This window comes from Ictalurus furcatus, chromosome 11, assembly GCF_023375685.1.
Source record: "Ictalurus furcatus strain D&B chromosome 11, Billie_1.0, whole genome shotgun sequence".
NCBI classification, from domain to species: Eukaryota; Metazoa; Chordata; class Actinopteri; order Siluriformes; family Ictaluridae; genus Ictalurus; species Ictalurus furcatus.
The window spans coordinates 388,987-402,142 of record NC_071265.1 but is presented as its reverse complement, the minus strand read 5'-3'; the positions used below and the strand labels follow the sequence as shown (position 1 = coordinate 402,142).

At 40.0% G+C, this 13,156-nt stretch overlaps 1 protein-coding gene across 1 annotated transcript in view; it reads left to right on the top strand.

Annotated features, from left to right (window-relative positions):
* scn8ab (sodium channel, voltage gated, type VIII, alpha subunit b) overlaps positions 1 to 11,707 on the top strand; it is a 96,807-nt gene extending 85,100 nt beyond the window's left edge. The window contains exons 22-27 of the mRNA XM_053636436.1: positions 4,031 to 4,315; positions 5,111 to 5,164; positions 6,150 to 6,287; positions 6,693 to 6,797; positions 6,919 to 7,189; positions 8,355 to 11,707. Coding sequence (XP_053492411.1) covers positions 4,031 to 4,315; positions 5,111 to 5,164; positions 6,150 to 6,287; positions 6,693 to 6,797; positions 6,919 to 7,189; positions 8,355 to 9,511 — 2,010 coding nt within the window. The 3' untranslated portion in view covers positions 9,512 to 11,707. The remainder of the gene's footprint in view (positions 1 to 4,030; positions 4,316 to 5,110; positions 5,165 to 6,149; positions 6,288 to 6,692; positions 6,798 to 6,918; positions 7,190 to 8,354) is intronic.
* Positions 11,708 to 13,156: the final 1,449 nt, after the last annotated feature.

Below are 13,156 nucleotides of genomic sequence, written 5' to 3'. Positions count from 1 at the left end.
TCAACGTTTCTTCAGTTCTCCGCGCAGAACTTTAGTTCTTATCTGCAATGAGTTCCCATTTAACATGTCATTACGCTCCCATAAGAGAAACTACAGGCAACATGAGGGATTTGTCACTCGCGAGTGTGAACGCGTGATGTTCAGACACAATGCTATGGAATTTAATTTGTGCAAAACTTAGAGAAAGAAGAAAAACCCCTGAAACTGAAAACCTCAGTGGCAAAAATGAAACACGGTTTTCTCAGCTTTGTTTTCGCTAATCACGGTTTATGAATGCGCTGCCAGAAATTTTGTTTACGTTTGCCATTCTGGCACACACCTCTCGTCTGGGCGGGGCTTAACGTGATTTACCCTCATTGGTTATGAGATTTGGATCGTCAGGAAGTAGAGACTTCAGTGGAGTGAATTATGGAGAGCGGTTTTCTGTATAGTTATAGTGTTTGTACCGAGTCAGTATATTAGTTCGTAATTAATATATCAGGGTTGGGTACGACTATTTTTTAAAGATGAGCTCTCAGGAGTGGCACGGAGCATAGTTGCCGTCATCCTCCTCTTCCTCCTCCTCCTCCTCCTCCTCATCCTCCTCCTCATCCTCCTCATTCTCCTCTTCATCCTCCTGCTCCTCCTCATCCTCATCCTCCTCATCATCCTCCTCATTCTCCTCTTCATCCTCCTGCTCCTCCTCATCCTCCTCATCCTCCTCCTCATTCTCCTCTTCATCCTCCTGCTCCTCCTCATCCTCCTCCTCCTCATCATCATCCTCATCCTCCTCCTCCTTCTCCTCCTCTTCATCCTCCTCATCATCATCATCCTCCTCCTCATCCTCCTCATCATCCTCATCCTCCTTCTCCTCTTCCTCATCATCCTCCTCATCCTCATCATCCTCATCTTCCTCCTCATCATCCTCATCCTCTTCCTCCTCCTCCACTGGACACATGAGCTGCACTCCAAATCTCACTAGCCAATGAAAGTAAATAGCTGTTTTAGCCCCGCCCACACGTGAGATTTGAGCCAGAATGTAAAGAAAACTCCGGCAGCGCATTCGTGAACCACGATTAGTGAAAAGCTTAGAAAACTGTTAAGAACGCTGTTTATTTGAAGACCGTGTTTTTGCCCCCGAGTTCACTGGTTTCGGTTTCAGAGAGTTTTTCTTCTCTCACTGCATATTTTTGTTCATTTCTTGAAAAGGTATGCTCAGTACATTTGCGACAAATTCAATTCCGCACATTGCAAAGACAAACAACAACAAAACGTGGGCAAAAAGCTGAACAAGGGTGCTCAAAATAAGATTAATGCTTCGTTTTCCTTTGTATAGTATCAAAAAGACTGTCATATTTTGTTAGACGTGAACACTGAAAGTTCATATTTGTAGCTGAATCATATTTTTGGCGACCATCACCACAGCTGGACTCCACAACCACTGTATGACCAGTGTGCGGCTTCGGAGGGTTTATACAATAACTTGAACTACGCACTGATTTTTAAAATGTCTGAGACATATTCAGTACATGTGAACTGTCTTACGGGGAATTTTACTCATCTACTAAACCAAACCGTCACTAGACGTTCATCGTTGCTTTTGTGAGTAATCCAACCCTCGAACCATCCAAAAATGTATATCTTCATATTTAAGCTCCAGAATTACTGACACCCTTCATATGAACGAGCCCGCGAGTAATAATGCAAACTTAAACACACAGATGGTCTGTAGATCCGTTTTAACACAACAGGATTTTAAGAGCAAACATTATTAGAAGAATTAGATGTGTAGACAGTTTTGGTCCGTTCTTCCTCCGCGAAACGTTTAAAGCTCCAGAATATTCATAGGTTTAAGGTTTCATTTCATCTGACCACAAAATACCCGATTCCACCTGGAGCTCCAGTGAGGCTCGGTGAAGGTCAGGTGATGAGTTCTGCGGCTCGTATCTCAGTTTAATGTTTAATAGCTGATTTTGAAACTTGACCAACAAAAATCCACTGAGCTGAACAGCACCTTGCATTTATTTTCAATATTATTTAGGGCTGTCACTCATTTTTCCAGACCTTCTGATAAGAAAATACTTTTAGTTGAACTCAGTCATGAATACTGATAAAACATCAATGTTCTTAGACGGTTTTATTTACTCAGAAACTCTAACAAACATCAGCATTTTTCTAAACATTCACTTACAGTAAAAAGTAACTGAAGTTAGCAGCCCAAAGTAAAATGGTAAAAATAAAAATTACTGCTAAGACATACTTAGTAATAGTAATATTATTATTATAGTAGGATGTAATAATACTAATATAGGAGTATTCATAGCAATATTTTTATTGTAGTAATAATAAAGACACTCTTTAATATTTTAGGTCTAAAACAGCACAATGCACTAAAAATCCTTGTCCAAAAATGATAGAAAATGTATATATGTATGTATACTGTATATATAAACACTGCGTATATATATATATATAAACACAGCGTATATATAAACACAGCGTATATATAAACAGCGTATATATAAACACAGTGTATATATAAACAGCGTATATATAAACACAGTGTATATATAAACAGCGTATATATATAAACACAGCGTATATATAAACACAGTGTATATATAAAAAGCGTATATATATAAACACAGTGTATATATAAAAAGCGTATATATATAAACACAGTGTATATATAAAAAGCGTATATATATAAACACAGTATATATATAAAAAGCGTATATATAAACACAGTGTATATATAAACACAGCGTATATATAAACAGCGTATATATAAACACAGTGTATATATAAACACAGTGTATATATAAAAAGCGTATATATATAAACACAGTGTATATATAAACACAGTGTATATATAAACACAGCGTATATATAAACAGCGTATATATAAACACAGTGTATATATAAACAGCGTATATATATAAACAGAGCATATATATAAACACAGTGGGGTCCAAAAGTCTGAGGCCACGCTGAAAATTTGGGAATTATTTTTATTTTTTCATTTAAAATGGGATAATATCCCGCAGCTCTGACTTTTTAATCTCAGAATCGAGAGTTCATATTGCACGAGAGTTCATATTGCACTCATAATCGCGATTATGAGTTTACGTCACACAATTCTGACCATTTTAACACAAAAAGGGGACGTAGCGAATACTAAGGAACTCAGTTAGAAATTCATGTAAATAGTTCAAAGGTTCTACTTTTTACTCAAGTTGTCGATAAAATCATTCGTAACACCAGCGCTCGCAGCTCTCGGATGTCCGGACCCCGCTGTATTTCAAACCGTAACACTCAGCATGCACGTACTAATTAAACAGATCAGCGCTGACATTACGTCATATTAAAAAAGTTCTAGAATAGCTAATGATGACATTTTTACTCAGTCAGACGTTTTGTGTAGACAGAAAAGCCTGAAAGGTTTCTGCACCTGTTGGCATCGGCCATGTTGGATTGGATTAAGCAGCTCTTAATGAAATAATAACAATAAGGATAATGTTAGATATCTAACATCTGGAATTGATGTATTTCTGTAAAGCTGATGTGACAGGTGTGAAACGCACTATCAATTAAATCGTTTTAATTAATAGTTTAAAGATTCGTTTAAGGTTTTAAAGGTTTAGGTTTAGGTAAACCTTTAGTTTAAAGGTTTAAAGACTCGATTAAAATGGAGTTGAATTGAATTAGTATCTTTAAAAAAAACAAGAGCCTTTAAGTAATGTTTTTTTTGAGTAAATTATTTAGTTCCTCGTATTTTATGTGGGAAAATGTTTATTTTTGTATGTTTGCTCATTTCCTTGAAGGGTGTCTATAATTCCAGAGTAATTCCACTCTAATCAGTTTTAGAGACGATTTACAATGAAAGTTTTTGAGAAGCCTAAAGAGCCGCTATTTCATTCTACATGTGAGTTACTCAAATTATTTGCGTTCCCTTTAAAACTTCACTTGGATATATAGATGTAATCATGTTTGGAGATACTACGCTTTGTAGCAGGTACTTACGGTCGCATGTCCTCTCTCTCGTTACTAGGTCGTGGTGAATGCGCTGGTGGGTGCCATCCCATCCATCATGAACGTGCTGTTGGTGTGTTTGATCTTCTGGCTCATCTTCAGCATTATGGGGGTGAACCTGTTCGCTGGAAAGTACTACTACTGCTTTAACGAGACAAGCAAGGAGTATTTCGAGCCCGATGATGTCAACAACAAGACGGAGTGTGAAGCGCTCATGTCTTCAAATCACAATGACGTTCGCTGGAAAAACGTCAAGATCAACTTTGATAACGTGGGTGCTGGATATCTGGCACTCTTACAAGTGGTGTGTTTTATTTCATTATTTTATTATTAAACAGCAGTGCTGAAAAATTCCAGGATTTAAGCTAATATAACTACATTTCTTCTGTAGTGCGAGTTAGGACCTCCGTTAGCATTATGCAGAGGTGCTACCATTGTATCAAGAAAGGCCAGCAGCCTGAGAGGAAAAAAAGAACATTTCTTCGTGTGTGTGTGAATTTTTTATTTTATTTTTCAGTGAGTAACAGTGGATAAAAACAGTGAGGCAAAACTCCACTGTAATGATGCTTAATAATAAGCAGCTTCTCTATAATAATAATAATAATAATAATAATAATAATAATAATAATTATTATTATTATTATTATTATTATTATTATTATTATTTGTTTGTTTGTTTGTTTGTTAATTTACCCTTTTCTTTTCTTTTTTTACCAAAGCTAAAGTAACCACGATGGGAAATGTACCTGTTTGAGTGAATCAGCTTTTCTGCCAGGAGAAAATAAAACAATGCTATGGCTGAACTGTAAATGTTGGCACCACCAAAAAATGTTAGAAAGAGATCACAAAACCTGTGATAAAGTCTACCGTGGCATAATTTATCACAATATCAATATGACGTCATTGTATCTCCCAGCTCTGCCCTTAACTATCCAAATACCTCCCTCAGAATTCTTTACAAACAAATCATATTTAAAAGATTAAAGCAATGTTTGCGAGTGCATAATAAAGCACAATGTAGGTTAGGTGTATATATATATATATAATGTTATATATAACAGATTTAACGCCTCTTTGCTCTGTTGTTCTGCTCCGTTAGGCCACGTTTAAAGGTTGGATGGACATCATGTACGCAGCGGTGGATTCCAGAGAGGTAATCTGCTGTTTTGTAAGAGTTTTGTAGTAAGTGTAACAAACACTTGAATAAACACTGTACAGTAGCTGTGTTTACATGCAGTCTAATAATCAGTTTATAATTCCTTCTTAAAATAAAAAAGAAAAGAAGGAAGCAAGGCTGGCGTTCCGTTGAAGCGCTCGACCGACTCATACGACTGTCAGTAGCATTCGAGATACACCGCACCCCCGCCCAATCGAAACGAAAACTGCTTAGCGAACTAGCTAAATATAGAGAACAGTGAAGAGTTCCACAGACCCTTACGGACGGAGAAGCCCAGACAGTGTATCAAGACGGAATCGAGTTCTCCATCTTCCTCAGGTAGTGACGTATTCTATCAGTGTTGGTAAAACGCGCAGTCACGTGATCGCCACCTCGTACAAACCCTCTTCAAGACGAATCAATGGAGGTTGGAAAAGGGAATATTATGCACAGCGTGAACCATGTTTACTGTGAGCAGCTGCTATTGTGGATCCGCCTCTGTGGGCGGGACATAGGTTTACAGAGCATTTCATTGGACGCTCATGATTAAAGTCATGAACAGTTAAATTACAATTATTTTAATAGCATCGACTATAAGATTAAAATGAGAATATCTCCAAAACTATTTTTGTATGTTTTTCAGATTATTGCTGTATTGGTAACACTAAGGGGAAAGATCCATGTAGATTTCAGGAGCACTTTAATAATCTGTTTAATTGGAAAATATTCAGCATGTAAACGTTTCTGTGTGATGAGTAGCTTTATTATCAGGATATGTGTGTGTGTGTGTAAACATTTTATTCTGCCATCAGAATGAATTCATACACACTGGTGAAAATATCTGTACGTAAACATAAGCAGTGAAATTTCATTGGTTTTATTTTTTTTTCTCTTAAATACACTTTTCGATGATTTTGTGTTTTATTTGGGGATTAAAATGTGCGTCAGTGAACAGGTGAATGTCCGCTCTGATCGTTTTTAGGTTGAAGATCAACCGAAGTATGAAGATAATCTCTACATGTACATCTATTTCGTCATCTTCATCATCTTCGGCTCATTCTTCACACTGAATCTGTTTATTGGTGTCATCATCGACAACTTCAACCAGCAGAAGAAAAAGATGAGTGTTCTCTTTGTTTCGTTACAATATTTAACAACATTTTCCCTCGTTATTTTAAAAAGTCCTTCTCTTAAATTACCCCTGAAGGTGTCCTTCTAAACCGTTCTGAAGGATCTATCAATTGTGTAATGTGTTTTAAAAACTACATGACGAGGCTCGATTAGCACCGTCATAACACCCATACTTCTGTCCATCACATTAGCTTTTGCTAGCGAGCTAGTTTCAGACTTCTGTGTTCAGGTACCATTCAGTTATTCTGTCATACGTTCCACTGAGATGTAGTTGGTCCAAAGCCATTGAGGGTTCTTTCACGTACACAGAGTTGAGTGTGTTTGAACAGAAGCACTTCATGTTGCTATACTGGGAGTTTGTCAGGTTGTAACCAGTGTTATTTTGTCCCTATACTTTGGAGGTCAGGATATCTTCATGACAGAAGAACAGAAGAAGTACTATAATGCCATGAAGAAACTGGGCTCGAAGAAACCGCAGAAGCCCATCCCCAGACCACAGGTATGAAAATAAGCAGACATGAGCCACAGCGCAGCAACAAAAAAGCTTGATGTTTATGTTTATATGTTTGTGTTTATGTTGATGTTCATGTTCTCCATCTTCCTTTCCATTTGTCTTTCAGAACCAAATCCAGGGGATGGTGTTTGACTTCGTCACGCAGCAGGCCTTCGACATCTCCATCATGATACTCATCTGTCTCAACATGGTCACGATGATGGTGGAAACAGATGACCAGTCGGAAGAGACAGAGAACATTCTGTACTGGGTCAACTTCGTCTTCATCGTGGTTTTCACTGGCGAGTTTGTACTGAAGCTCTTTGCACTACGACATTACTACTTCACCAACGGCTGGAACATCTTTGACTGTGTGGTGGTGATTCTGTCTATTGTGGGTGAGTAGAATCAAGTAGGAGGTGGAGTACAGATCCACAGAACACGGGGCTAGTGCTGGGTGGAGATCTGTCAATCAGTAGTTATGCAAAATGATAAAGGCAACTAATGTCTTTTCCTTTTAAATTTTGGACGTTAATCATGGACGGCTGAAGATAACTACAATGACCAGGAAAAAAACCTGATTTTTACATGCTTAATTTTGACTTTCTGCTTCCTGCTGTCTTACTCATACAAAAAATTCAGGCAGAACATTAAAGACAAAACATGATTAGTGATGAGGACTCAAGAACAAACAAGACTTAGCAGTGTGAGTTACACACTGAGGGACATTAATAAAGGAAACTATGGAGACAAGGAGTTTTGTTGGCTTGGCTGAGAGGGACATGGCTGAGAGGGGGTGTGGCTTAGAGGGACATTGCTGAGAGGGGGTGTGGCTGACAGGGACATGGCTGAGAGGGGGTGTGGCTGTCAGTGGGGGATTCTTGGATTTGGGGTTCTCAGGGGCTATGACATAACTAGGTAGTTATCCAACTAGGTTTATTCCATTAATGATTAAATACTAAACAGTTCATATCTTTCAAAAAATCACCAGAGATCTACATTCACCTTCTCATAATCAGATTCAAATCTAAGTGCACCGTTGCCCTTTTTCCTACCAGTAAGTGAAACACGCCCATCTCATGTCCATGTCCGTCTCACAGACGTGTGAAGTGACTGAGGTCTCGGCTCGAGTGACACGTACAGTTCATTCCCAGTTTTTTGCTTTAGGGACCTCGATTTTGCGGCTGTGACGTTGATGTAGATTTATTTCCGGTCGCTGTAGCTGCATGTACAGCCATTAATACTCAGTCCTAATTACTTGTCCATGGAGCTGTGAAGAGCAGTATTTAAGACAAGTTTATACTAGCTGTTCAATGTGGAGCAGACGGCAGAAGAGTGGGAATGGCCCACTGCTAATAAAAGGTTTGGCTTCACTGACCTTTTCAATGGTTTTAAACAAGTTCTTCCTCCAGTGCATAAATCAGTAAAGATAATCCTGATACATAAAAGGAATAAGAATCCTTTTGCATATCTTCTTCCTGTAAAAGTAAAACGTGGAGTAGTTTTTTTTTTTTCGGTGACAATGCATTTGGTTGACCATGACTTCTCTTTCTCATATCTCAGGTATGTTCCTGGCAGACCTGATCGAGAAGTACTTTGTGTCACCTACTCTGTTCAGGGTGATCCGTCTGGCTCGAATTGGTCGTATCCTGCGTTTAATCAAAGGAGCCAAGGGTATCCGGACCTTACTGTTTGCCTTAATGATGTCACTTCCTGCCCTGTTTAACATCGGCCTGTTGCTTTTCTTGGTCATGTTCATCTTCTCCATATTCGGTATGTCCAACTTTGCGTACGTGAAGCGGGAGCTCGGCATCGACGACATGTACAACTTTGAGACGTTCGGTAACAGCATGATCATCTTGTTCATGATCACCACTTCGGCAGGGTGGGACGGTTTGCTCGCGCCCATCCTCAACTACCCACCTGATTGCAACCCTGACAAGGAGAACCCAGGAACCACAGTGAAGGGGGACTGTGGCAACCCTTCTGTAGGAATCTTCTTCTTTGTCATGTACATCATCGTGTCCTTCCTGATTGTTGTAAACATGTACATTGCCATTATTCTGGAGAACTTTAGCGTTGCGACAGAGGAGAGCGCTGATCCGTTGTGTGAGGATGACTTTGAGTCCTTCTACGAGATCTGGGAGAAGTTTGACCCAGACGCATCACAGTTTATTACCTTTGCCAAGCTGCCGGACTTTGCAGATACGCTGGAACATCCTCTACGTGTGCCTAAGCCTAATATAATCGAGCTTATTGCAATGGATCTACCCATGGTGAGTGGTGATCGTATCCACTGCTTGGACATCCTGTTTGCTTTTACCAAGCGCGTCCTGGGCGACAGCGGTGACCTGGACATGATGCGTCAGCAGATGGAGGAGCGCTTTGTGGCGGCGAACCCTTCCAAAGTGTCCTACGAGCCTATCACCTCCACGCTACGCCGTAAACAGGAAGAGGTGTCGGCCGTGGTGATCCAGAGGGCGTACCGCGCCCACCTCACCCGCCGGGGGTTCGTCTGCAAACGCCGGCCGGCCAACAACAAGCTGGAAAACGGAGGGACAAATCAGGAGAAGAAGGAGGACACCCCCTCTACCGCATCGCTGCCGTCGTACGACAGCGTAACCAAGCCCGAGAAGGAGAAGCAAGATGACGACAACGAGGGAAAGGGCCGTAAGGAGAAGGGCCGAAACCAAAAAGACGTCAGGGAATCCAAGTGTTAAGGCTGCAGCAGTGGAACACACGGACAGCAAAAACAACAGTCATGATAATTAATTCACTTAAACTGCAATTTCAAGCAAACCGAGCAGAAACCCTGAATCAGACTACACACACACACGTGTACAGATTAATTTCATTCGCAAGTAAGAAAACAATATTTTAAAAAGATCCGTGAATAAAAGGACAAGATGAAAAAAAAATTGTTTACAAACTTCACAGGTGAACGGATGCAATGGGAATGGAACGCGCTGGGGTTTCTTCAAAGCTTGACTCTTTAAAGTTAAACCAAACATAATCAGCTTCCTGTGTAACACTGTTGCATCAGAACTTGAGTTAAACTAAATCAGATAGGGATCTTTCACAAGAGGACTGATACTTGATTATCGTGTATTAGAGGGCTACACTGCACTTCAGGATGGAACTCGTTGCTTATATGAGGAAACCAAGGAGAAAAAATAATATATATATATAATCACAGCATGGCGTGTTGTTCCCCACATCTGGAGAATCCCGCGCTGATGCTGTGTGTTTATGAAAATTTCCGTAAAGGAAATGAACACTCGTGGAAGAATCAGCTTCCGAACATGAACAGCAGAGGAATCTGCACTATTTCATTTCAGACGAACTCAGAAGCGATGGTGAGCGTGAGCAGAGATCAGTGGAGCGTGACGAACAAAAATCATAGAGCTTGGCTGATTCAAACCGTATCTTTGTGTTAGTCAGCGTTACAATATACTTTACACCGTCTTTATGTTATTTGAGCGGCAAAAAAAGGAAAAAAAAAAAAAAAAAAAGAAGGGAGGAACAACAAAGCACCAACGAGAGCGAAAAAGAAAATCGACATTCGACATTTTGCCCATGCCACCCTCAGTAACTACGTCATCATATATTTCTTATTTATACTTATGCATCAAAGAGCTTTATTCTACATGGGCTTTCACACTGATAAGGAACGGAGGCAAATACCGCAAAAACAAGCCTCCGACTATTTCCGACATTTCAAAATGAATAATAAATTATTGTGCTTGCTCAGTGCATAGAAATGACTTGCATGATGGCATGTTTTGATCAGAAATTCTTGCATGAATAATCATAGTCCACAAAACACTAATACAGACCGCCACAGTGGCTCGATAGTACATTAAAGGCTGTCCACTGGCTAAATTGAGTCTAATCTGACGATGTTGAAAGCGAATTGACCCCAAAATCACGATGTGTCCTTTAACTCGTCACCGATTTTGGGTTGAGTAGCTGCTCAGAGCCGCTAACTAACTGAAAACGACTGAAAGCAATGTGACACATTGGCGAGGAACATACCATTTTTTTGCTGCTCAGGAGATATATATGGAGAAATGCAAAGGGTGTTTGTGTGTGTGTGTGTGTGTGTGTGTGTGTAGATCCTAAAGTGTTTTTTTTCTTCTTCTTCTTTTATTTGTATGCAGCAATATTGCTTACCTTCCCTACAGCACTGTCGTTTCGGTGCTCTGTAGATGTAGGGTTGAAAGAAGGGAACTGCGACACCGGGTGTGACGCGCTACACTCGCCGCCGTTTCCGCGCCTCAACCGGAGTAAGATTCGGAAAGTGGCAGTCATTTTTTATTCATTTATTTTCAAACAGTAAATATCTCGTTACTCAACTCCATCGGATTACTTTACGGAGTTCGACGTCGTCTACACCCACGTCCGTTTTTATTCCAGTTCACGTTTTTTTTTTTTTAATGTACTCTACATCTTTGCAATATGACTCTGAGAGGCAGTGTATTAGGAAGCCAAAGAGGTTTGTCTTGGTAGTTTGGTTGAAAAAGGTCTAGGGATGGGGTGGAGTCGCACAACCACCCACCCTCCCGACTGACGCTTGTTGAGTTTCCCTCGTTTTTCTCAGGATACAACACAGATTCATCATGCTAACGACTCGCGGAGAAGAACGAGTCGAGGCGTAGGGTTAGGAGACAGAGCTGAGCTCTTTTCGCCACGCGAAGCAGCTTCCAGCAACGAAACGTCAACAATAACCGCAGTAATAAATAATAAAGGAGGAAATTCACTGTGAGGCGATTGAAATGAAAGAAGACAGAGTGTCGATGGAGCATCACCTGCGAGCAGTTCGTGATCACCCCCCTGTTTCGTCCATTCGGTAGCGCACGACCATAACCTCGAGCCCTGTTCCTCAAGTAGATCACGTGATATCGTGCCGCCGCGTAATGACGTCACGTTTCCGAGCCCCTGATTTGGACCGGTCGCTGCACGTGTGATCAGCGAGGACATATACTGAACAAACAAACAAACAAACAAACAAACAAAACCCTGTAATACCATTCGCACTTGTGCAGCCATCCAGGATAGACTGTAAATCATGCATTCATTTAAATTCAATAAAAAAAAACAGAAATTCTATGACAAAAAAACGAAAAACAAATTTTACAACGACAAAAAAAAAACAACAAGAACTATTGTACAGTACAGGCTATGTTGCAAACGGCACAAAATGCTGAAAAAGTTAAGAATGAACTTTTTAAGGAGTCTATAAATAATGTAATATATCATTTTATTTTAACGGCATGCATAGTTTTGTGTAAATACGGAAATACATAAAAACTACTGCTAATAATCTAATCCTGAAGACGAATAATAATAATAATAACCTGAATAGAATGGCTTCACTCATCGCCCAGGTCTCACGTGGTTAGACTGTGAACTAATTGGTAGGAGGAGTAGATTTTTTTTAGACACTTTTCACAATTAATAAAGAGGGGAATCTAATACGAATATATTAACATGCAAAACAGTATGTAAATCTATATATAAATTCAAGGCGTATATATAGAGCTATACAACATATGTATCTATGTATACATGTATATGTACGTGTGTATATCTTTGCACACATACATATGTATGTATATATACATTATTATTATTATTATTATTATTATTATTATTATTATTATTATTAAGCCTCCACTGAGTTGATCTGCTTGGAGTGGAGGGGACGCGCCACTGACTGTCCTTCGCTCACGTTATGTTTACTTTTGTGCAATACGTTCATTGAACGACCAAAACTCTGGCCTGGCCCACACACTGTGCGTGTGTGAATGTGTGTGTGTGTGTGTGTGTGTGTGTGTGTGTGTGTGTGGGCGGGTCTAATGCTCAGCGCATGGTGAAATATTAGCTGCTTATGTCGCCTGTATTTGGGAGGGGAATGCATTACCAGCACCTCATTTTCTACCTTTATGTCCTGTGTGCCTGCGTGAAGAGGTCATCCTTCACCACACACACACACACACACACACACACACAAAACACACAACACACAGCACACTCACTCACACACACACACACACACACACTCACACACAACACACAGCACACTCACTCACACACACACACACACACACACACACGCACACACTCACATTCTTCTCCCTAGAGATCTTTATTTACTGATGCAGATTTTTTGGAACTGTGTGTGTGTGTGTGTGTGTGTGTGTGTGTGTGTGAAAGAGAGAGAGAGAGAGAGAGAGAGAGAGAGAGAGAGAGACGTGGCTGAACTCTAGAGCATAGCTTCTTTCCTCATTAAGGTACACAGCAATGCAATTTAAATGGTTCAGTTCAGGCTTTTCGTTCTCCGGTTTGTTGTTTCTGTTCATTTC